We start from the raw sequence: 25,335 nt of genomic DNA on the forward strand, positions 1-25,335 counted from the left end.
CTGGATATACACGTAGGAAGCTTTTGGTATTTCCACTAGCGAAACTGCTCAGTTGAAGGGTATGTGGATCTTCACCTTTAATAAATATTGCCAACATTTGAAAAGCCCGACAATGTCAAGGACTGGCAAGAGTGTCACATGTGATGGGTGTGGAAAGGCAGCTCACTGTAGCAGGTGCTGGGGACTCAGTTGGGGTCTTGGAGAAGCACTTATTTATAGCAAGAATGTTTCGTAAATGGTATCTGATAGAGTCAAGAGTAGTGGGGAATAAAAACAAGTGGCTTAGAAATAATTATAGATCTAAAGTCAACAAAATACTTTTTTTCTAATGTAAAAATCCATACTTTTTTTAGAGGGAGGGGGAACAACTTAAACCAGAAAACACCTTCATATTAATCATTCTTCTCATATACTTCAAATTTGTACTTAATGCCTTTCTCCTCTTGGACATCAGAGAGAACACCTGGGTATCTGTAAAAGAAAAAAATATATAATTAAATTATGTGTCCATTAAAAACACAGCTTCCGTCATTCTCAGTTTAAACGCATCAATAATGCATAAAGCAAATAAAAAGTTTCCCTTTTTTCTTCACAATGGTAAACCACTGTCAAGTTGGATAAATATCATGCAAATATACTACATATGCAAATGATAAGAAAAAAACTGTAAACTATATAGAAAGTTAGAAAACAAAAAGTTTAATTTCTCCTCTTTTGTTTCCTTTGGATTCCTAATTCTCTCAAAAACCAGTTAGCAGTTTCCCTCGTATCTTTCCTCTCTATCACCCAGCTCATAGGAAATTTCTTAAGAACTTTTGGAAAGACTTACATTTGGTATCACATTTCTTGTGTAAGCAAAAGACAAAATACAACCTGAAGCTGTTTAGGGCATAACTGAAATTATGTGCCCTGGACAGTGACAGGTTCTCTGCTTCAGTTTGATTGATGGACACCACACTGCTCTAATTCCACAATGTGTGGCAGATTGTAATTCCTTTATTAGGATCTGCTATTCCTGTTCCCTAACTCTCACTTAAACCTGTGTTCTCTCCAGCTTCCCATCCGAAACCCAGCTTCTCCACTGAGGAATCTTCTGACCATTCCAGCCTCCAATAAACCCCAATCTTTGGTTACTTCTTCAGTACTATGCAGGCTGCACCCCAGTATGCTCCAGGTAGTCAGGAACACCTGCTTGAATCAGACTGTGCTTCTTTCTGGTTCTGCTGTGTGACATGCTTCTGAGCCTGGCTGTCAAAGTCTTCATCCTTGTAAAAAATTTAGCATTGTTGGCCAGGCGCAGTGGCTCATGCCTGTAATCCCAGCATTTTGGAAGGCCAAAGTGAGTGGATCACTTGAGGTCAGGAGTTCAAGACCAGCCTGGCCAACATGGTGAAACCCTGTCTCTAATAAAAATACAAAAATTACCTTGGCATGGTGGCGCGTGCCTGTAATCCCAGCTACTCAGGAGGCTGAGGCAGGAGAATTGCTTGAACCTGGGTGGTGGAGGTTGCAGTGAGTCAAGATGGCGCCACTGCACTCCAGCTTCCATGGCAGAGCAAGACTCCGCCCCCACCCCAAAAAATCAAAAAAGAATGTAGCATTGTGCCTAACACATTAAGTGTTCTATAAATGGTGCCTACTAGTATTATTGGTTTGTTTCATTTCTCTATTTTTAAAACTCACTGTAGGCAGGGAAAACACAGTAAACGTTTAAGTCTCCTGATATTCAATACATTGCTGAGTAATAACAGACATTAACCTTTGTTGACTAATGAGAGATTATGCAATTTTGGTAAAAAAAAAATTAGGGGTACAAAGTAACAAAATTATAGGGAAAAAGATGCTTTCTGGAATAATTTATATTTCAGAGGAAGAAGCAATGTTTCTATTAACCATTTTCTATTATAATTTTAGTCTCTCTGAAATGAGTCATGAAAAGTAACATCTACATACATTTTTGGTGCAAAATTCTCAAGTGTCAAGACTGTCAGTTCATAAGACAAAAGCGACATATCAAGAAGTTTCTGGGCCGGGGGCGGTGGCTCACGCCTGTAATCCCAGCACTCTGGGAAGCTGAGGACGAGGCACGTGGATCATCTGAGGTCAGGAGTTCGAGACAAGCCTGTCCAACATGGTGAAACCCCGTCTCTACTAAAAATACAAAAATTAGCTGGGCATGGTGGCGGGCACCTGTAATCCCAGCTACTTGGGAGGCTGAGGCAGGAGAATCGCTTGAACCTGGGAGGAGGTTGCAGTGAGCCAAGATCGTGCCACTGCACTCCAGCCTTGGCAACAAAGCAAGACTGTATCTCAAAAACAAAAAATAAACCGAAAAACCAAAACACAATTAAAATCAAGACTCTACAGGAAGCACAGGCTCAGGAGCAAAGGGGCAGCTGAGTAATGTGGACGAGTATGCCAGCATCCAGACAGGAAGTTGTAGGGTCAGAAGAAGAAACATCAGCCTATCCAAAACCTACTTCAAGGTGTCCATTGACAAGGGGCATCTGTCCCAGCTCTGGAGCCAACTACTGCCTCCACAGGCCTCTTTTAATCTCTATTCTCTTTGACTATGTGGTCACACACAAGATTGTTAACTAGAAGTAAAAGCCTGTTGGGGGCTCATTAAGTAGAAAACTGCCGATATAAAATATCTGGGCCTGCTGGTTTGGTTGGGGTCTAGTGTGAAATAGTCTGAGATAGATTTCTTCCAGGTAAGATGAATAAGAGCAGAGCCCTAGAGGACAGGCTGGCACGGTGCTGTTGAAAAATCGACTGCCCAAAAAATGACCTACAGGGATGAAGGCAGACACAAAGTAAAACCACCTTACTTTATTAATATGACCTTCTGCTCTGGCTTCCATCACTTGTGGCTCCTTCTACATTCTAATTTTATTCTCTTCTTGCCTCACAAGTTCTCTCTTTCATCGGTATTTCACTATACTAGTGTGTCTTATTTTTTAAATCGGGAAGAATAGTGTTAATAAAATACATTATATTTGAACAGAAACCTATATAACCACAAGAGGTCAACTGATAGAGACAACGGGGCTTAAACTAAGGGAGTAGCTGTGGGGAAAGGGATAGGGGAGGTGGAGAATGACCAAAGTTTATATTTGGACAGTAGAAAGCAAATCCAAGTTCCCCAGCGCACAGAGATCTGGAGAGAAAGCCGCTCCAGAATTGAGCAATGTTAGTTTTCCAGGGACAAGGTATATTCACTTTATCTTCACAGGTTTCCTTTTTCTCCAGAAAATGAAGGATTGACTTATTCTAGGTCTCCCGTTAGAGAATTCCTTCCATTCTATTAAAGAGGCTGTTATGATGTTATGTTAGTAGATGCCTGAAAGTACAAATGACCATCAAATGTTGCAATGGAAGAGTTTTTTGCTTTCTCCCATAGCCTTGTTTAGAATCTCCACTTTGGAGCAATTTCCTTATTCCTATCTCAATCTATTCACTATTAATATTTTCTAAGACATTTAAGAAGTACTACCAATCCGTCACAAACTCTTTCAAAATCACAGAAGGGAAGAGAGCATCTCCTAATTCACTCTATGAGGTCACTTTTATCCTGATAACAAAACCAGGGGAAGGCATTTAAAAAAAACAAAAACAAAAACTGTAATCCCAGGACTTTGGGAGGCCGAGGCGGGCGGATCATGAGGTCAGGAGATCGAGACCATCCTGGCTAACATGGTGAAACCCCGTCTCTACTAAAAATACAAAAAATTAGCCGGGCGTGGTGGTGGGCACCTGTAGTCCCAGCTACTCAGGAGGCGTGAACCTGGGAGGCAGAGCTTGCAGTGAGCTGAGATTGTGCTGCTGCACTCCAGCCTGGGTGACAGAGCGAGACTCCGTCTCCAAAAGAAAAACAAACTATAAATCACCCCTTCTGAATATAAATGCAAAAATCTTCAACAAAATACTAGCAACCTAAGCCCAGTAACATATAAAAAGGATTAGATACCAAGTAGAATTTATCCCAGAAACATTAGTTTAACGTGAAAATCAATGTGTTATACCATATTAATAGTACATTAAAGTATTAGTATAAAAGACAAAAACCACATGATCATCTCAATAGACTCAGAAAAAGTATGTCACAAAATCTATAATACTCTCATGATAAAAAATACTAAATAAACTAGAAACAGAAGGGATCTTCCTCAATGTGATAAAGGCACTAACAGCTTAAATCACACTTGATGAGAGAGAAAAGCTTCCCCTCTAAGATTAGGAACAAGACAAGTAAGTCTGCTCTTGCTATTTTCTAGTCAACACTGTATTGGCAGGTCTAGCCATGGCAATTAGGCAAAGAAAAAAGTAAAAAAAATCCAGATTAAAAAGGAAGAAGTAAACCTATATTTGCAGATGACATTATACTGTAGAGAAAATCCTAAGGAATCTACCAAGAATCAGAATTACTAAATGAGTTCAGCAAGGTTGCAAGATACAAGATCAATAAACAAAAATTACTTGCATTTCTGTAAATAGCAATGAACAGTCTGAAACTAAAGAAAACACCATTTACAACAGCATCAAAAGGAATATAATACATAAGAATGAATTTAACACTGAAAGGTATAAAACATTGCTGAACGAAATAGGACCTAAACAAGGGGAAAGACATCACATGCTCAGGGTTTAAATTTTTTTTTTTTTTTTTGAGACAGAGTCTTGCTCTGTCACCCAGGCTGGAGTGCAATGGCGTGATCTTGGCTCACTACAACCTCTGCCTCCCAGGAACAAGCAGTTCTACTGCCTGAGCCTCCCAAGTAGCTGGGATTACAGGCATGTGCCACCACACCCAGCTAATTTTTTGAATTTTTAGTAGAGATGGGATTTCGCCACGTTGGTCAGGCTGGTCTTCAACTCCTGACCTCAGGTGATCTGCCCCCCTCGACCTCCCAAAGTGCTGGAATTACAGGCATGAGTCACTGTGCCTGGCCTTTTTTTTTTTTTTTTTTTTTTTTTAAATAATATACTTACTCTGGTAGAAGTTTATATTTCTCCAAATCAATTTCTGGAAGAAAGGTGTCACTTTCAAAGTCTTGCATGATCCTTGTCACAAATAGTTTAAGATGGCCTGGGTGATTCATGGCTTCCTTTGAAATAAAACAACATCAATTTTCTTAATGTGTATCAAAAGACATAGAAACTCTAAGATTTATGTTTAGTTAGTTTATACTAAGTATTAAAAATATGCTTGGTACTGCCAAAGCATATTATTAAAATATCCTATTATTTCATCTGGGGTGCTGCAAAGTATGCCTTAGTTATATTGAGAATGACACTAACCATTAACAATAATTATGACAGACTGAGTTTAAATATAGTCTGGCCTCCAGTTTGCTTACAAGAACTTTTTAATTTAAGCGTTCTCTTTTATTGTTTTCCTTTTGGCTGTTTAGAGTTAAGAGCCCAAAATTATCTAGTTGTTCTCCATAGAAAAATTTACATTAACATGTATGAATAAGATAGTACAATTTAATGAGACCTTGACTATGGAAAACCCCAAGAGCATACTTAGTACATATACATAAAATTTAGTAATGCTTCCAATTCTCGGAAGATAATTACAATGCTAGTAGGTAGGTAATTTATTCTGCTTCTTGTTGCTAACAATTGTATTAACATTTGGCTTAATATTGTACATGACTTTTCTAACTACTCCCTAAAATATGGTTGATAATTTCTGTAGAAAAAGTTGCCCTAGAATGAGTGTCTTAAAATTCTCATTCATAAAAAGTATGTCTTAATTGCAATTCTAAGAAAGCAGTAGTTCTTGATCTTAAATAGCTTATAGAAAACACACACACACACACACACACACACACACACACACACAACAAATCCAAGTGTTTATTTTTAAAATTTCAAATAAGGGTACAGAACAAATTTTACTTTTTATTTTCAAAACATTGTTTTATATTAAATCATTTATTATTTTTGCTACAACCAAATAGATGCTCTACCAATTCTTACTGTACCAAAAATTTAAAAAGTGGAACGCAGAGTCTCCCCCTTATTTGCAGTTTCACTTTCCAGTTTGTTATCTGTGGCCAACTGTGATCTGAAAATATTAACTGGAAAATTCCAGAAATAATGCATAAGATTTAAATGACATGCTGTTCTAAGTAGTGTGAAGAAATCTTGTGCTGTTCTGCTCTGTCCTGCCTAGGACGTGAATTATCAGTTTGTCCTGCACATGCTGTCTATGTTACCTGCCCCTTAGTCACTTAGGAGCCGTCTGGATTATTAGATTGACTGTGGTGGTGAAGTTCTGTATTAAAGTTGATTATAAGCCGGGCGCGGTGGCTCATGCCTGTAATCCCAGCACTTTGTGAGGCTGAGGCGGGTGGATCACCCGAAGTCAGGAGTTCGAGACCAGCCTGACCAACATGGAGAAACCCCGTCTCTACTAAAAATACAAAATTACCCAGGCATGGTGGTGCATGCCTCTAATCCCAGCTACTTGGGAGGCTGAGGCAGAAGAATCGCTTGAACCTGGGAGGCAGAAGTTGTGGTGAGCCGAGATCGCACCATTGCACTCCAGCCTGGTCAAAAAGGGCAAAACTCAGTCTCAAAAAAAAAAAAAAAAAAAAAGGTGATTATATAAGCAAACCTTCTGTAAAGGGAGAGATGGTAAATATTTTTGGCTCTGAGGGCCATAGGGTTTCCTACCTTTGTAGGCCACAGACAGTACTGAATGAATGGGTGGAGCTGTGTTCCAATGAAACTTTCTTTACAAAAATAGGCTGGGAGGTCCGATTTGGCCCACAGAAGATAAGCCTGAATGATATCTACAAGCTGTTGTGATGTGTGGTAGGTGGATAATGTAAAAATATCATTTGAAGATTCTACTTCCTATTTATCTATATATAGATTTATCATATTATATAAATGCATTTACGTACTTATATTGCTTAAAGAATACATTTTCTAGTGACTATGGTAATGAATCATTCAAAGTGTGGTAGGCACTGAACAAAATAAAGAAATAACTTGTTTTCTTAGAAGAAATTCATACTTGGATGACAATATCAAGGAAAAAATGTCCATTTTCTTCTATCACAAATTGAGAAAATAAGAGGTTCTAGAAACAGGAGCCCAAGAAACTGAGAGTTTTTTTTTTTTTTGAGACAGAGTCTCTCTGTTACCCAGGCTGGAGTGCAGTGGCACGCTCTCAGCTCACTGCAACCTCTGCCTCCTGTGTTCAGGTGATTTTCCCACCTCAGCCTCCCAAGTAGCTGGGACTACAGGGGCCCGCCACCACACCCAACTAATTTTTGTATTTTTAGGAGAGATGGAGTTTCACCATGTTGGCCAAGCTGGTTTTGAACTCCTGACCTCAAGCAGTCCACCCGCCTTGGCCTCCCAAAGTGCTGGGATTACAGGCCTCCACCTACCTCTTCTTTCTAAAATAATTTCAGTGTATATATCTTACCACAAGACCACCCAAATGGCAGAAACGGATTTTTCTTCCTCCTCATAAATGTTAATTTTTCATTAGTGTTTTAAAAGGCAAAGAATTCTATTATCCTCAAAAGTTTTAAAGCTGGAAGTCATTTGGTATTAAAAAAGAGGTATAAGCCGGGCGCGGTGGCTCACGCCTGTAATCCCAGCACTTTGGGAGGCCGAGGCGGGCGGATCACGAGGTCAGGAGATCGAGATCACAGTGAAACCCCGTCTCTACTAAAAATACAAAAAATTAGCCGGGCGCGGTGGTGGGCGCCCGTAGTCCCAGCTACTCGGGAGGCTGAGCCAGGAGAATGGCGTGAACCCGGGAGGTGGAGCTTGCCGTGAGCCGAGATCGCGCCACTGCACTCCAGCCTGGGCGACTGAACTAGACTCCGTCTCAAAAAAAAAAAAAAAAAAAAAAAAGAGGTATATTGGCCAGGCGCAGTGGCTCACACCTGTAATCCCAGCCCTTTGGGAGGCTGAGGCAGGCGGATCAGCAGGTCAGGAGGTCAAGACCATCCTGGCTAACATGGTGAAACCCCATCTCTACTAAAAATACAAAAAAAATTAGCTGGGCATGGTGGCATGCGCCTATAGTCCCAGCTACTCGGGAAGCTGAGGCAAGAGAATGGCGTGAACCCAGGAGGCGGAGCTTGCAGTAAGCCGAGATTATGCCACTGCACTCCAGCCTGGGCGACAGAGTGAGACTCCGTCTCAAAAAACAACAACAACAACAACAAAAAAAACCAAAAAAAATTGGTTGAGGAAGTTTTCTGCTTGTAATAAATTCATATACATCTAGTTAGTGTATATCAACTGAGAGCCCCAACCCTTTCTCAGTAAGAGATAGATTCATCCTGAAAGACAAAGTGTATCTAGGGTACATTTAGGTAGTAGAAACCAGTGCAATGCAACTACATTTCTCAGGAAAAGATTTAGAATGGATTTTAAATTGGAAATATCAATTATTCTTTGATTTGAAAGTAGACTGGTACTGGAGAGATGTTGGTCACAGGATACAAGATTTCAGTTACATAGGAAGAGTAAGTTAAAGAGATCTATTGTACAACATCTATTATTTTATAGTTAATAAATGTATTCTTGAAAACTGCTAAGCTAGTAGACTTTAAGTGTTCTTACCACATAAAATAAGTGGGTAATACATATGTTAATTAGCTCCATTTAGCCATTCTACAATATATACACATTTCAAAACAACATGTTGTACATAATATATATATGCAATTATTTGCCAATTAAAAAGATAAATAGGCTAGGTGCTCACGCCTGTAATCCCAGCACTTTGGGAGATCAACTGCTTGAACCCAGGAGTTCAAGACCAACCTGGTCAACATGGCAAAACCCTGACTCTACAAAAAATACAGAGATTAGCCAGGCATGATGGTGTGTGCCTAAAGTCCCAGCTACTTGGGAGGAAAGGTGGGAGGATTGCTTGGGCCTGCCTGGGAGCTCGTGGCTACAGTGAGACAGTGCCACTGCACTCTAGCCCAGGTGACAAAGCAAGAACCTGTCCCAAAAATAAATGAATAAATAAATAATAGGCTATAAATAATAATAAATAGCCTATAAAAGATAGGCTGATACAGACTAAAATATTTATTTTTGCATTTCTATTTAGTTTGTATAGTATCAAACAACAAATAATTTGAACTGACAACAAATAATTTACAGTACAGATAATGTGCTGCTTCCTATACTCATGGCTTAATTTTTTAAAGGTTCAGATGACGAGTTATGTCTGTTTTCTTCCACTTCCTTTAAATGGCAGGGAAGCTGAAAGAAAGTAGAATAGAACATTTCTTTTTATTTACCAATAACTACACTTACCTTATAAACAGAACTGCCACCAACTATCCAAATCATGTCTACTTTATTTGCTAATTCTGGTTGTTCAGTAAGTTTTAAGGCATCATCCAGACTTCTGGCAAGAAAATGAGCTCCTTGTGGAGGTTCCCTGAGGTTAAAAAAAGAATTACACATAATTTTCGTAAAATCCATCCATACTAGTCAAATAATCTGACTAAGCAGCAGTGACTATAGAATTAAAATAATCATAAATATGAATCCTTTCAACAAGAAGCACTTAACATCAGTATGGCCTATGACCAATAATTCAGCCTACATTTGTACATCTATGGCTCACAATGAATCATGAAACAGAACCAGGTGGTATCTTGTGATATCTCTGGTGGAAAAACATCAGAATAGGAGTTATTTCCGGAGGGGTGGGATAAAGATTCACTTGGACAGGGCAGGAGAGAACTTTCTGGGGATGATAGGTACTATTCTGTATCTTTGATAGGGCTGGGGTTACACAGGTGTATACATTTACCAAAACTTAGCAAATGTACATTTAAGACTTGTGTCTCATGTAATAGTTACTTCAGAAGGACAAAAACTGTAAAAGACAGAATCATTGTATTTATTTATTTATGAGATAGAGTCTTGCTCTGTTGTCCAGGCTGGAGTTCAGTGGCACGATCTCGGCTCACTGCAAGCTCCGCCTCCTAGGTTCACGCCATTTTCCTGCCTCAGCCTCTCTGTAGCTGGGACTACAGGCGCCCACCACCATGTCTGGCTAATTTTTTGTATTTTTAGTAGAGATGGGGTTTCACCCTGTTAGCCAGGATGGTCTCGATCTCCTGACCTGCTGATCTGCTCGCCTCGGCCTCCCAAAGTGCCGGGATTACAGGTGTGAGCCACAGCACCCGGCCAAGACTGAATCATTAACGGTATGAATGATGAAGTATTTAGGTGGAAATACACTAATGTCTGTAGTTTATTATGAATGCAAAAATGAACAAGATCGATTGATGGATGAATGAAGATGTGATGAAACTAGTAGAGTAAAATGTTAATGGTAGATCTAGGTGGATGGTTTACTGTAAACTTCTTTCTGTATGTGTGAAGATTTTCCTGATAAAATATTAGAAAAAGAGTGATATGTTTGAATGACTGCAGAAAAGCTTGGAATGACATTCAGACTGTTAATATGTCATTACCTTTGGGAACGGGGAAAGGATTTTCATGTTTCAAACAATACAGGAATGGGTGAAGTATTAAAAAATGAGCTTATTATTATGTAATTAAAATCCAAAAGGGAAGAAGTTAATTAATTTCAGTGTTTACTCAGGGGTGGTCCAATATTTTGGCTTCTCTTGGCCACATTGGAAGAATTGTCTTGGGTCACACATAAAATACACTAACATTAACGATAGCTGATGAGCTTTAAAAAAAAAAAAAAAAAAAAAGATCTGTGCATAACGTTTTAAGAAAGTTCACTAATTTGTGTTGGGTGGCATTCAAAGCCATCCTAGGCCACTCTGAGGCCTGCGAGTCGTGGGCTGGACAAGCTTGGTGTACACTGACTAGCTTAGTCTCTCCCAATCTCTGAAACTATTTTGTTGGTCATGGTGGGGGTTGCAATTCCCTTTATAAATGACGAAACATGTGGAAATAGGCTTTCATAGTAATTAGATACACAACAGAAATTACAATTCAATGTCAAGTTTTTAGCCTGCTGCTTTAACAAGATTATATAATTGCCCTTGAACTCACAGTTATAATAAGGATTAATCAAGAACTTGATTGCCTCCTCCCTCTCCCTCCTAATATGTATTTTACTTATTTTATTCTGTCATTCTTAAAAGAATTAGGTTAGAGCAAAGAATGTACTTTGACTCAGGCTGGAAAAAGACATGGAGGCCAGGGAGAAGTTAAATAAGCCCAGGTTATCTCCTAAGGTATCAGGGCAGTTGCAGGGACCAGGTTGGACTAGGCTCTTCGGAGAGAGAACTGAATCTAGAAGAAACAAAGATTTGGAGTTGGGAGAGGAGAGAGTTTCGTTAATAAACCAATGATGGCCAAAACAGAGCTGTGACGGTGTTAGTAACTGCAGATGTGACGACTTCCTTGCCCTTTTGTAGTGAATGTGGAAAAGAAAGTGAAGAACAGATTAGCCAGGCTCATGGTGGCTCATGCCTGTAATCTCAGCACTTTGGGAGGCCAAGACGGGCAGATCACCTGAGGTTAGGAGTTCCAGACCAGCCTGGCCAACACAGTGAAACCCCGTCTCTACTAAAAGTAGAAAAATTAGCTGGGCATGGTGGCGCGTGCCTGTAATCCCAGGTACTTGGGAGGCTGATATAGGAGAATCGCTTGAACCCAGAAGGTGGAGGTTGCAGTGAGCCGAGATTGCGCCACTGCATTCCAGCCTGGGTGAGACAGCGAGACTCTGTCTCAAAAAAACCCAACTCCCGCCGCCACAAAAAAAAAACAAAAAAAATAAATTAAAGATAGAGCAAAGTTAGAGATTTAAGTTAAAAAAAAAGGTATGAAGAATATGCTTCTGTAAAATGTGGCTATTTAGCACTTTCGAGTTCAGTATCACAGGAAACACTGGACCTCCAGGTGGGTAAAAAAGAACATGCAAAAAGCTGAGCTAGTGTTTGAGTTCATCAGCTCTTACACGGCACAAGTGCTAGAAATTAATACAGTAAATGACAAATAGGAAGCATCCAATATAGTGACGTATTTCACTGCTGAATTTCTTTCCTATAATTATTTTAAACCAATCTAGATTGGATTCCCTGACAAAGGAATGTGGTAGCATACATATTCTTTGTTAACAAATGTGTGGACATGCTTGATGTTTTTGTGACTGAGTGTTGAGGGTTTGCATGAAGACTAAATGAGATAATGTACACATTGCATTTAACTGGCAATCGTACGTGGTACTATCATTCCTTTTTATAGATGAGGAAACTGAGGCTGAATGGTTAAGACACTACTGGTCACACAGCCAGGAAATGACGGACCTTGGAGTTAAACTCCAGCAGCCTGAGTTTGAAACTTGAGCTGCAACTTGTTACGTGGACAAAAGACTGCAGTTGGTGCCTGTGGGCTACAGGGGCCCTTAGACACCAGGATGGTAGGGCTTAGATTAGTGGAACCCTGACTCTTGTCCTATGGCCTTATCTGATTACCCCGGGTGACATGTAAACATTATCCTTTTTCACTGTTCCTGATGTAAGGATGGCCAATGGAATTCTGGCTCCATTTCCCCAGGGAGTGTTGGGAAACCACTTAAAAAACCAAAAAACCCTGAAATGGAATGGTGTCTTAACCAGAACACAAAAATACACCCTCAATTTAAGACCTTTCACACTGAGCCTTTAAAAATGGTGTTCTCTACTAAGCCATACCTCATTTCATTGTGCTTCAAAGATACTGAGGTGTTTTTCTTTTTTACAAATTGAAGGTTTGTGCCAACCCTGCACTGAGCAGGTCTATTGGTGAAGTTTTTCCAACAGCATGTGTTCACTTTGTATTTCTATGTTACATTTTGGTAATTCTCACAATATTTCAGGCTTTTTCATTATAATGTTTTGGGGATCTTGCTGCTACTGTTGCAAGGAACTGTTATGGGGTGCCATAAATCATGCCCTTTTAAGATGGTGAACTGATACATGTTGGGTGTTCTGACAGCTCCACTAACTGGCTATTCCTGTTTCTCTCCCTCTCTTCTGGCCTCCCAATTCCCTGAGACACAACAATATTGAAATGAGGCCAATTAGTAACCCTACAATGGCCTCAAAGCGTAGGAGTGAAAGGAAGAGTTGCATATTTCTCATGTAAAATCAAAAGCTAGAAATGATTATGCTTAGTGAAGGAGGCACATAGCAAAGCCAAGACAGGCCAAAAGCCATGCCTCTGGCATCTAACAGCCAAGTTGTAAATACAAAAGAAAAGCTCTTGAAGGAAATCAGAAGTGCTATTCCAGTGAAAATGTGAACGGTAAGAAAGCAAACAGCCTGGCCGGCGCGGTGGCTTACACCTGTAATCCCAGCACTTTGGGAGGCCGAGGCGGGAGGATCATGAGGTCAGGAGATCGAGACCATCCTGGTTAACACAGTACAACCCTGTCTTTACTAAAAATACAAAAAAATTAGCCAGGCGTGGTGGTCGGCGCCTGTAGTCCCAGCTACTCGGGGGGCTGAGGCAGGAAAATGGTGTGAACCTGGGAGGTAGAGCTTGCAGTGAGCCGAGATCGCACCACTGCACTCCAGCCCGGGCGACAGCGAGACTGTGTCTCTAAAAAAAAACACAAAAAAACCCACAAAGAAAACAAATAGCCTTATTGCTGATGTGGAGAAAGCTGAGTGGTCTGGATAGATCAAACCAGCCACATTACCTCACACCAAAGCCCAATCTAGAACAAGGCTTTAACCCTCTTTAATTCTGTAAAGGCTGAGAGAGGTGAGAAAGCTATAGAAGAAAAGTTTGAAACTAGCAGGGTTTGGTTCATGATGTTTAAGGAAAAAGCTGTCTTCATAAGAAAAAAGTACAAGGTGAAGCAGCAAGTTTATCCGGAAGATCTGGCTAAGATCATTGATGAAGGTGGTTACACTAAGAACAGGTTTTCAATGGAGACAAAATAGCCTGCTATTCAAGGAAGATGCCATCTAGGACTTCATAGCTATAAAAGAGAAGTCAATGCCTAGTTTTAAAGTTTCCAAGAACAGAATGATTCTCTTGTTAGGGGTTAAGGCAAGCTGATGACTTTCAGTGGAAGCGAATGCTCATTTACCGTTCTGAAAATCCCAGGGCGTTTAAGAATTATGCTAAATCTTCTCTGCCTGTGCATTAGAAATGGAACAACGAAACTTCGATGACAGCACATTTGTTTACAGCATGGTTCACTAAATATTTTAAGCCTAATGTTGAGACCTACTGCTCAGGAAGGAAGATTTCCTTTCAAAATATTCCTGCTCATTCTGCAGCCCATGGATCAAGGAGTAATTTTGACTTTCAAGTCTTACTATTTAAGAAATACATTTTCTAAGGCTGTAGCTGCAATAGTCAGTCATTCCTTTGATGGATCTGGGCAAAGTAAATGGAAAACCTTTTAAAAAGGATTCACTATTCTAGATGCCATTAACAACATTCATGATTCATAGGAGGAGATCAAAATATCAACATTAACAGGAGTTTGGAGTTAGTTGATTCCAACCCTCATGATGGCTTTGAGGGGTTTAAGACTTCAGGGGTGGAAATAACTGCAGATGTGGTGGAAATGGCAAGAGAATTAGAATTAGAATTAGAAGTGGAGTCTGATGATGGGATGGAATTGCTGGAATCTCATAAAACGTCAGTGGATAAGGAGTTCCTTCTTATGGATGAGCAAAGAAACTGGCTTCTTGAGATGAAATCTACTCCTGGCGAAGATGCTGTGAACATTGTTTGGCCACGAAAGATTCAGAATACTACACAAACTAAGTTAATAAAGCAACAGCAAGGTTTGAGAGGATTGATTCCCATTTTGAAAGAAATTCTGTTGTGGGTAAAATCCTATAAAATAGCATCACATGCTCCAGAAAAATCTTTCATGAAAGGAAGAGTCTATCAATGTAGCAAACTTCATTGTTTTATTTTAAGAAATTGCCACAGCCACCCCAGCCTTCAGCAACCATCACCTTTATCAGTCAGCAACCATCAATATCAAGGAAAGACACTCCATAGTGAGAAGATTATGACTCATTGAAGGCTTGGATGATTGTTAGCATTTTTTAGTCATATTTTAATTAAGGTACATACATTTTTTAAAGATATAATACTATTGTACATCTATTAGACTATTACTATAGTGTAAATATAACTTTTATATGCACCGAGAAACCAAAACATTCATGTGACCACCTTTATTGTGATATTTGCTTTATTTATTGCAGTGGTTTGGAGCTGAACCTGCAATATCTCTGAGGTATGCCCATATTAAAAATCGGGTATGCTCCAGCCTCATAATGGAATACTATGCAGCCACTAAAAATATTTACAGGACTTTATTTTCTAATATATAAGGGAAAAGAGGAGGGTAACAAAGTGGTACTATGTGGGATGGTTCTATTTTTATAAATCACCTATGTACTATTCATTGTGTGATTTCTGAATCCCTAATTTGCTAGGGGTTATGCTAGATTCTGGGGACAGAGATAAAATATGCAGTCCCTGCACTCAAAGAGATTGTGATGGCAGTCAGAAATATCTCAGCAGTGACTATAATGTACGAAAGGACATACAATGAAGACGTGCAGAGGACGCTTCATGGGAATGCAGGGCCGGGGTGAGGAGGGAAAATACTCCTCGCGGCATGATTTCTTAACCGAGTGTCAAAGGAGATAAAAACACGTGCAAAGGCACAGGCATGACAGACTACAATCGAAGTGTAGTATAGAATTTTATTTTAATCATACTAAAGTTATTTAACACAAGAAAGCTCTGAGAAAGTTGAGGGTGGCAGAAAAGTAAACTGTGGTGAGGTTTAAAACAGGGTAGGCCGAATTTGGTGGCTCATGCCTGTAATCCCAGCACTTTGGGAGGCTGAGATGGGCAGATCACCTGAGGTCAGGAGTTCGAGACCAGCCTGGCCAACAGGGAGAAACCCCATTTCTACCAAAAAATACAAAAAGTAGCTGGGTATGGTAGTGTCTGCCTGTTATCCCAGCTACTTGGAAGGCTGAGGCAGCAGAACTGCTTGAGCCAGGGAGGTGGAGGTTGCAGTGAGCCGAGATCACACCACTGCCCTCCAGCTTGGGTGACAGTGGGTCATTCTTGTCATACCCAACTAAATCAGAGTTGAGGGGACAGGGGAAAAAAGCATTCAGGGTATAAAACATTGCTCCAAGAATGTAATTTTCTGTGAGCCTGACTGCTGGAACTGCTTGTTGTGACTTGAAACCGGTTTTATCTCCAGCTTCTGAGATAACTTGCTGCAACTCTAGAACTAATTTTGCCCATCACTCACTGTTCACCAATCGGAGCTTGTCAGCTCCCCCAAACCTTAGTAGTGCCAATGAACTTTCTCAAAGAGCGGTAACAGTTCTCCTTTTAAATAAAACCTCTAACCTTCCCTTTGTTCTTCAGACATATATGGAAGGCTACCTGTCGGCATGTATGCCCTAAACTGCAATTTTTTTTCTTCCCAAACAAAATGTTAAATTTAGAGATTAATCTCAACATTTATTTTGCCTTTGATAATACTAAAAGGTTGGGACAGCAGAGCATGGTGAAGATAGAAAAAAAAAGGAATCCAGAATGAAGTCAGGAGAGATGAGAGAGTTGATTTAGGTGGCAGTGGATTTTTGTCTCAAGATCGAGGGAAACGAGAACAAAATAATATTTTAAGGTGAAAATGAGATCATGAGTCTGTTCACTGTGATTTCATTAATATATTAATGTGTACATTCTATAAGATATAAAGTAGCAAGTTTGTGTGTGTGTGTGGGGGGTGCGGCGGCGGTAAGAACTGATGCCTATACCCTTCTGTGTGCCAGAAACTTTACATACAAAACTTCAGTGAGTCTTCAAAATCACCCTAAAAAGTTGTCATTATTCATCTCATTTAATAGGTAAGGGAAGAACCTTCAACAAGGCTTACTTGTAACCTGCCTAAAGTCACAAAGTTACTAGGGGCCATAGCAGATATCAGAAACCAGGTCAGTCAGCATTTGCTACTCCAAGTGTGTGTGGTACGGGGAGAGAGATCTGCACCTTCAAGTTTTAATCACTGTGGAGACTCTGATAGTGAGATCGGAAAAAATTATGACATGAAATTTAGTTAACTTTCATGGATGGGAGACTATTTAAATCTTGTAACATGGAGGCAATTTTGGATTTTCTAAAGATAGTGTCAAGGCTACTATAGCATTGCAGCAAAACTTGTTTATTTAATTTTGGGTTCCAACAAGTTCTTTTTTTTTTTTTTTTAGATGGAGTCTCTCTCTGTTGCGCAGGCTGGAGAGCAGTGGCATAATCTTGGCTCACTGCAACTTCCGCCTCCTGGTTCAACAGCTTCTCCTGCCTCAGCTTCCTGAGTAGCTGGGATTACAGGCGCTCACCACCACACCTGGCTAATTTTTGTATTTTTAGTAGAGATGGGGTTTCACCATTTTGGCCAGGCTGGTCTCGAACACCTGACCTTGTGATCTGCCCACCTTGGCCTCCCGAAGTGCTGGGATTACAGGTGTGAGTCACTGTGCCTGGCTGGTTCCAAAGACTTTTAAAAGTCACTTTATTGATAAAAATTTAATTCACCCTTTTAAAGTATACAGTCCAGTGACGTTTAGTACATTCACAGAGTTGTGCAAGCATAACTTCTATCTACTTTTAGAACATTTCCATCACCAAAAAAAAAAAAAAAAATTCTGTACTCATCAGTGGTCATTCCCACCCTTCTCACCTCAAGTTCTTTTTTTTTTTTTAGACGGAGTCTGGCTCTTTCGCCCAGGCTGGAGTGCAGGGGCCCTATCTCGGCTCACTGCAAGCTCCGCCCCTCGAGTTCACGCCATTCTCCTGCCTCCGCCTCCCGAGTAGCTGGGACTATAGGCGCCCGCCATCAGGCCCGGCTAATTTTTTGTATTTTTAGTAGAGACGGGGTTTCACTGTGTTAGCCAGGATGGTGTCGATCTCCTGACCTCGTGATCCGCCCTCCTCGGCCTCCCAAAGTGCTGAGATTACAGGCGTGAGCCACAGTGCCCGGCCTCACCTCAAGTTCTTTTAAAGCCACAACTTGATTGTCTAGACAACTTCGGAAAAACATTTTCCCCCAATACCTTACTAAGGAAATATTTACCCTAAATAACTAGTGTTCGGTAGAAAATTTGTGATTACCTTGAGGATTCAGTTTCTTCTTACACTGGGGGAGAGGGGTGAAAAATGAAGTCTCCTTAGAGCTGACATAAGCAAGTGATTTCCATGTATAAATCTCTGCCCTTTTATTCAAGAGCCTGCAGTGCCTGGCACTCAGCAGGTGCTGTCTCTCTGTGTGGGACTGACCAACAAGGAAGGAAGCGGGAGGAAGAACAACAACAAAAAAGAACTCTAACATTTTTTACAACTGGCATCACTATTTCCCTGGCATGCTTGATAATAAAGACTTTAAATTTTCTTAGCCTTAAAAAAAAAAGCACAAGACACCAACATATGTTATATATAAATACACAAGAAGCAACCAAACCCAATTACATGCATCACAGGGAGGTCGTAAAAAAAAATTACACTCATTATCTTTGAGGAGAAATGCCGGCTCAAGTGAACATCTCCCCCACTGAGATTTCTTTCTGTTTGAGCTCAAGCTAGCCATAAACAAACTTGAGTAGTATTCAAAAATGTCATTAAAGAGCTTGGAATGGCGATATAGTCTGTGAATTTGAAATATACCAAGGAAAGAGATAATCAGAGCATCCTAGCAACCAGAAGAAAGAATAGCATGAAGATGGAAGCAGGCGGCAAGATGCATATCAACAAATCTGCCCGGTCGCCCAGAGGCAATCAATGCAAATATTCTATACACTTTCTTCTGGGGTTTTACCTATGCCATTCTAGGAAGAACTTGGGAGAAAATCTATGTAAGCCTGAATCCCCTTAGCCTATATAGCTGTGTAGTTCTTTCCTTCCCATAGTGTTAACTTGGCTAGGATATAGTTCTTGGTTATTCAGATACTGTATCTAGGTGTTGCTTTGAAGGCATTTTGTAGATGTGATTACAATTCAGTTTTTATTTTGAGACAGGGTCTCACTCTGTTGGCTAGGCTAGAGTGCAGTGGCACTATCCTGACTCACTGCAACCTCCACCTCCCGGGAACTAGAGGTACACGCCACCATGCCTGGCTAATTTTTTTGCAGAGATGGGGTTTCATTTTGTTGCACAGATTGGTCTCAGACTCCTGGGTTCAAGTGATCCACCTGACTTGGCCTTCCAAAATGCTGGGATTGCAGGGGTTGGCCACTGTGCCAGGTCGGACTTTAATCTGAGTGGGCTGATTCAATCAGTTTAAAGGCCTTGAGAGTAGAGTTAAGGCTTTCCTGAAGAAATTTCACCTGTACTGCTTCAGCCCCTGCTGGAAAATTCCAGCTTGCCCTTTCTGATGGCCTGCTTTACAGATTTTTGGACTCACATGCCCAGTCCCCATAATTGTGTAAGCCAATTCCTCGCAATAAAACTCTTTAATATACCTATTTCTATCTCCTACTGGTTCTGCTTCTTTGGTTGAATCTTTACTAATATCCATGGGAAAATAATACTATGACCACTGTTCCCAAGCAAGTAATGCCCTAGGATACTGCATTCTTTTTGGTGATTATATTATTAGACTAAGAATGATTAACATGCCAGATCCCAGACTTTCCCCTTAGGTCCTGATATGGTTTGGCTGTGTCCCTACCAAAATCTCACCTTGAATTGTAATAATCCCCACATGTCAAGGGTAGTACGAGGTGGAGATAAATGAATCATGGAGGGGTGGTTACACCCATGACGTTCTTGTGATAATAACTTCTCATGAGATCTGATGGTTTTATAAGGGGCCCTTCTCCCTTAGCTCAGCACTTCTTCCTGCCACCACATGAAGAAGGACGTGTTTGCTTCCCCTTCCACCATGATTTTAAATTTCCTGTGGCCTCCCCAGCCATGAGGAACTGAGTCAATTAAACCTCTTTCCTGTAAAATTGCCTGGTCTTGGCAGTCCTTTAAAAATAGCAACATGAGAATGGATTAACACAGGTCCAATCCTGGCCACCCCTCAACCTCCCAAGCCATTGGAGTTGACTTCCTGGGCAGTCTTAATATGATTACCCCTCCCACTCTCCAGTTGCCAAGGCATATCTAGGCTTCATGAACTGCTGACTCCAACCCTGGATTGGGGTACAGGAAAATTCTTATCAGAGGCTAACTAGAGATAACTTGCTTCTCTCCAGGATCTCTAGAACCATTTCAATACTTTGAAATTTTTTACCTTCAGACACTGAGTAATGAATGTTAAGTACAAAATATTACTGGGTATTGTGGTTAACTAGGCATAATAGAGCAGAAGATTATGACCCATTTCAGCCCATCCTAAAATTCACATTTTATTGCATTTAGGGTTGGGTCCAGAAAGGAGATCATCACTTAATTTTAGCAAGTCCTAAAACATAGTTGTTTTGACGTTATGTGAAACTACAAGTTACTGATTATACTGTATAACTTATATTTGAGCCTACTGAATGATGGTTCAAAACTTGCAAATCTGATACCACAGTGAGATATTTAATGTTTAATGTAACTTTTCAAGATGATGAAATCAATTACTCAGGTAGTAGAAGAAATTATTGCCATGTAATATAGATAACTGCTTATTTTCTATAATCACCTTTGTGATATTAAGCAGCCTCATCAATAGCTCCTTTTATACAATTTCATTTTATCATATACTGATCTCCACTATAAGACACGATTTTCTTGTGGTGAATTTATGTTAAGGTACTTACTTGAGTTCTCTGCTGAGAACTAAATTAATTCTACCCTTTAAAGGTCGATTCTTCTCAGGAATGGAGAACCAAGTCTTCTTACCCATAATCACCAGATTCTGTTTACCTATAAAATCACAAAGCCTAAGTATATTTTGGGAATATACATGTATTTTCATATATTTATATACAACAAGTCCTTGAATAACATTGTTTTCTTCTAACATTGATGAGAAAAATAATCAATTCCTGGCCAGGGCCACTGTCTGTGTGGAGTCTGCATGCTTTTCCCATGTCTGCATGGAGTTTCTCCAGGTACTCCAGTTTCCTTCCACATCCCAAAGACATGCACATTACTATTCTTAAATGTATGTATAGCTTATATTTATTTCAGTGTTTAATATTAGAAGTGTTTTCGGCCTTCATTTAGAAGTTTGGTGATGTTTTTGTGACCAGCAATATGCCCTAGGAACTCAACTCTTGTGTACATCAAGTAGCCTATGGTAAAATTGGTTTTGCTATACATTGTTTCACTTAGAGTCACAGTTTCCAAGAACTCACAGATACGTTAAGTGAGGACTTAGTGTAGGTATGTGCATAGATATGACTGACATCCTGACACTTAGTGGCTCTCCTTTAAAAAAAATAAACTTAAAAGTCTTACCAAAATTCATACTTATCACTTATTGCCTAAATATAACTATTTTTCCCTTTGGCATTATCCAATTTATATCGAATATTTACTTTTAATCAATTGCAATTGTGTATAACATAGTAATGAGTAAAGATTCTGGGGAGGCAGAGGCAGGCGGATCACGAGGTCAGGAGATCAAGACCATCCTGGCTAACACAGTGAAACCCCGTCTCTACTAAAAATACAAAAAATTAGCTGGGCGTGGTGGCAGGCGCCTGTAGTCCCAGCTACTTGGGAGGCTGAGTAGGAGAATGGCGTGAACCCGGGAGGTGGAGCTTGCAGTGAGCTGAGATCGCGCCACTACACTCCAGCCTGGGAGATAGAGGTGAGACCCCAAAAAAAAAAAAAAAAAAAAAACTGAGTCAAAGTGCTGAAGTTGAATGCATTTTGTCATCCACAAGACAAATCGTGTTAACCCCTTGTAGTTTACTTTCTTTATCCATAAAATAGAGATAACAATAGTTCCTGCTTCTAGGGTTGTTGTGGGAATTAAAGACTTAGAATAATGTTCAGCCTCTAATCAGTACTGTCAAAACTGTTATATAATTGTATTATTCATATTTGTGTACTTTGTAGATTGGTATTAAATCATACTTTTAAAAATAGCTGCTTAATGTTCCACTCAATTGCCTTAAAACATGTTTAATTATGTCTGTATCCTACTCTTTTAACGCTTCTATAAAACCTTTTTACATATAGCGTCCACTTTGGGTCAATTTCTTAGGAGAATAACTTTGAGACTCAGCTATCTGAACCAAAGAAACATCAACATTACCAGACCATATTGGGATTTCTGAGAGTGGCTTTTATCAATTCTTTAGCTATGGGCTCTCGTCATCATCTCTACCAGTGACCTAATTGTCAAATCCAAATACCTTGTATCTGTTCCATTCAAGAGCTGCAGCATCTGCTCCTTTCTTACTGTTTGTTTCCTCTGCCATGTCTCCTCTTACAACCATAAATATCCAGGTCTCTTAGATTTTAAATGGGGCATCTCTCAACCCCCACATTCTTTTCCTTGGTTATTCCCTTCCCTCCAATAGTTCAATTCACCTAGATCTCTGTGCCTGAAATTATCCTAGATGTCCTAGAGGTGCCTCATCATTACAATGGTACATTATTCTCCACTCCTTTACATGTCACGTCAGCTTTCAAACTGAAAATCTGAGCGTTCTTCCTTGATGCATCATCTTTAAATTCCTGATCTCCAAAATCCAGGGTCATGTAACCTTAAAAATTTTTTACCCTCTCTTCTCCATTGCCTTTGTTCAGGCCTTATCTCTTCCAGCAGCTCTTCCAAAGGCCTCTTCTGCTTTCCTTTCCGAGTGCTAACCTCCACTGAAGCTTCCACCCAGCTGCCAATTCTGCCCCATGCCTGATAATTTGCTCGTGCGTTAACATAAAATTTCTAAGACAAAAAAATTTTAATAGTGGTAAATGAACCTTGGGAACTGCATACAGATCCATAAGAGAAAAGGTCCCAGATTAACACGGAAAACTTTCCATTTAAATAACATTTGCATTGGTAAATTTCATCAACCAAGACCCTACTTAATCCCACATTACCTTCTACTGAAGAGGTTGTGGTCATTCTCTGGAAATATCTGAATTCATTCCTACAAGTTAGAGAAAGAGCGTTACTCGAAACATTATTGTCAGGCCTCTGGGCCCAAGCCAAGCCATCGCATCCCCTGTGACTCGCACGTATACGCGCAGATGGCCTGATGTAACTGAAGAATCACAAAAGAAGTGCAAATGTCCTGCCTCACCTTAACTGATGACATTCCAAGACAAAAGAAGCGAAAATGGCCGGTCCTGGCCTTAAGCGATATTATCTCGTGAAACTCCTTTTCCTGGCTCATCCTGGCTCAAAAAGCTCCCCTACTGAGCACCTTGTGACCCCCATTCCTACCCCGCCAGAGAACAACCTCCCTTTGTAATTTTCCTTTACCTACCCAAATCCTATAAAACAGCCCCACCCCTTATCTCCCTTCGCTGACTCTCTTTTCCGACTCAGCCCGCCTGCGCCCAGGTGAAATAAACAGCCATGTTGCTCACACAAAGCCTGTTTGGTGGTCTCTTCACATGGACACGCATGACAATTATCCCTTGAGCTCCAGCTCTAAGGCACCTGACAAACGGAGCGCTGCGGGCAGGGGTGAGGTGTTTTCTCCAGGGCTGGGACTTTGCCCTGGGAAAGGGCGCCGCAGGGCAAAGACCTCACCTGGCAGCAGGATCCGGGCAGAAATCAGCAACTTTGCCTCCTGCGCAGCAGAAAAGGGGAATCCGAATCCAGTCGGGCCCACCCTTCCTGCGAGCGCAGACCGCAAGTTTGGCCCCATCCTCTCGCCGGGAGTCGGCCCAGCGCATCCCACCCAGATACCCCGACCGCGGGCAGCCTGCGCCAGTCTGGATCCCATCGCCCCGGCCCGGCAGATACCTGAGCGGCGGCCAGGGCAGGTCCCCGTTCTTGCCGATGCCCATGTTCTGGGACACAGCGACGATGCAGTTTAGCGAACTAACCATGACAGCAGCTGGAGCACCTCCGAGCCCGCTAGTTAAAACAGAACGCGCGGTCAAGATTGGCGCGAAATTGTGGCCGCCCCGCCCTCTCGTTCCTATTTGTGCAGGCGAGGCCCCGCCCCCCGCCCCGGCGCACGGCAGGGTCACGGCGGGCTCGCGCCCGCAGACGCCTGGGAACTGCGGCCGCGGGCTCGCGCTCCCGGCAGGGCCCTGTTCCCGGGCTGCCATCCTTGCCCTGCCATGTCTCGCCGGAAGCCTGCGTTGGGCGGCCTCGCTGCCTCCAGCCCAGTCCCTGCGAGGCAAGCTGTTTTGAGCCGATTCTTCCAGTCTACGGGAAGCCTGAAATCCACCTCCTCCCCCACGGGTGCAACCGATCAGGTGGACCGTGACGCCGCAGCGCCCCCAGCGTCCACTTTCCCGCCCCAGCTGCCGCCGCTCGTGGTAGGTTCTGTCCAGGACGGGGAAGGGCTGTCGGGGCCGGTGGGCGGGGCTTGTGGGTGAGGCGGGCGGAGGCGGGTACTCTCCGCCAGATGGCAGGGCTGGAGGAGGAAGGGGTGGGCTGAAGAAGGGGAAGGTGGGAAGAGCCCAGGCGGGGCTACAAACTAGGTGAAGCGCTGAGGTTTTTAGTACTTCCATTTGAGGAGATAGGCTAAGGTTACGCAGGTGTTTTATGGCAGACCTGAGACAGGAACTCAGGTCTCCTGACTCGCATTCTGATAAGAGGGCTTGTGGGTAAGGGGTGCGTCTTTTAACCTCCATCCTTTTTTTTTTTTCCTTGGTGGTCGAAGAGTTTTACTGATTTAAAAAGTGCAGGATTGGGTGACTAGAAGAAAGCTGCCGTTAGGTCTCCAGTTTTCAAGGCTGCAACAGCGTTGCTCAATATTTCAAATCACTACGGTTAAAAGCAGTCATATTGTGCAGTTCCCCAGTGAACACTTTTTGTAGTTTAGATTATAAAGTCTGAAATACAATTTGGGTGGATAAAGTTTCTTAGGATGGTATAGATGTGATTAATTATGGAGTCCTTCCTGTTGCCATCCTTCAACGCAATAAGTACATTTGTTTGTTTTTAGACGGGAGATACTGCCAGGGGAAAAGCCCAAGGGTGACCCCTCACTGGGGTCACCTGCACAGTATGTTTCAAACTGAGGGTGGAAAGGCATTGAAGACTGGTATTTAGCCACCTACCGTGTTATAATGTAGGTGACAGCTTGGGTGCTTCAAAATCTTGTTCCCTTCTTATATGTTTCTCCCTTATAGTGATTACTTCTCTTCTGTTTTTGTTTTTTTTTTTTTTTTTTGAGGCCGACATTTTCGTGAATTCACCAAAAGTTTGCACCCACCATTTA

General features: G+C 41.4%; 2 protein-coding genes across 11 annotated transcripts in view; one reads left to right on the plus strand and one right to left on the minus strand.

Annotated features, from left to right (window-relative positions):
- Positions 1 to 55: 55 nt before the first annotated feature.
- DHFR (dihydrofolate reductase) lies at positions 56 to 24,366 on the minus strand. 10 transcript variants are annotated; one of them, XM_015140340.3, is made up of 9 exons: positions 24,221 to 24,366; positions 23,904 to 24,017; positions 23,688 to 23,727; positions 23,522 to 23,609; positions 23,030 to 23,079; positions 20,791 to 20,896; positions 9,313 to 9,439; positions 4,993 to 5,108; positions 56 to 471 (listed from the first exon to the last, which is right to left on the minus strand). In XM_015140340.3, the coding sequence occupies exons 5-9, from the start codon at positions 23,052 to 23,054 to the stop codon at positions 393 to 395; spliced, it is 453 nt and encodes a 150-aa protein (XP_014995826.1). In that variant the 5' UTR covers positions 23,055 to 23,079; positions 23,522 to 23,609; positions 23,688 to 23,727; positions 23,904 to 24,017; positions 24,221 to 24,366; the 3' UTR covers positions 56 to 392. The 10 variants fall into 10 exon arrangements, with proteins under 10 accessions (XP_014995826.1, XP_077861077.1, XP_077861073.1 ...); XM_078004951.1 differs by having other exon boundaries at positions 23,522 to 23,727; positions 24,337 to 24,366; XM_078004947.1 differs by lacking the exon at positions 23,522 to 23,609 and having other exon boundaries at positions 23,688 to 23,774; positions 24,337 to 24,366.
- The window catches only part of MSH3 (mutS homolog 3), a 220,591-nt gene continuing 219,406 nt past the window's right edge, over positions 24,151 to 25,335 (plus strand). Inside the window, exon 1 of the mRNA XM_015140339.3 lies at positions 24,151 to 24,427. Within this exon, the coding sequence (XP_014995825.2) occupies positions 24,227 to 24,427 (201 nt within the window). The 5' untranslated portion in view covers positions 24,151 to 24,226. The remainder of the gene's footprint in view (positions 24,428 to 25,335) is intronic.

This window comes from Macaca mulatta, chromosome 6 (genome assembly GCF_049350105.2).
Source record: "Macaca mulatta isolate MMU2019108-1 chromosome 6, T2T-MMU8v2.0, whole genome shotgun sequence".
Taxonomy (NCBI): Eukaryota; Metazoa; Chordata; class Mammalia; order Primates; family Cercopithecidae; genus Macaca; species Macaca mulatta.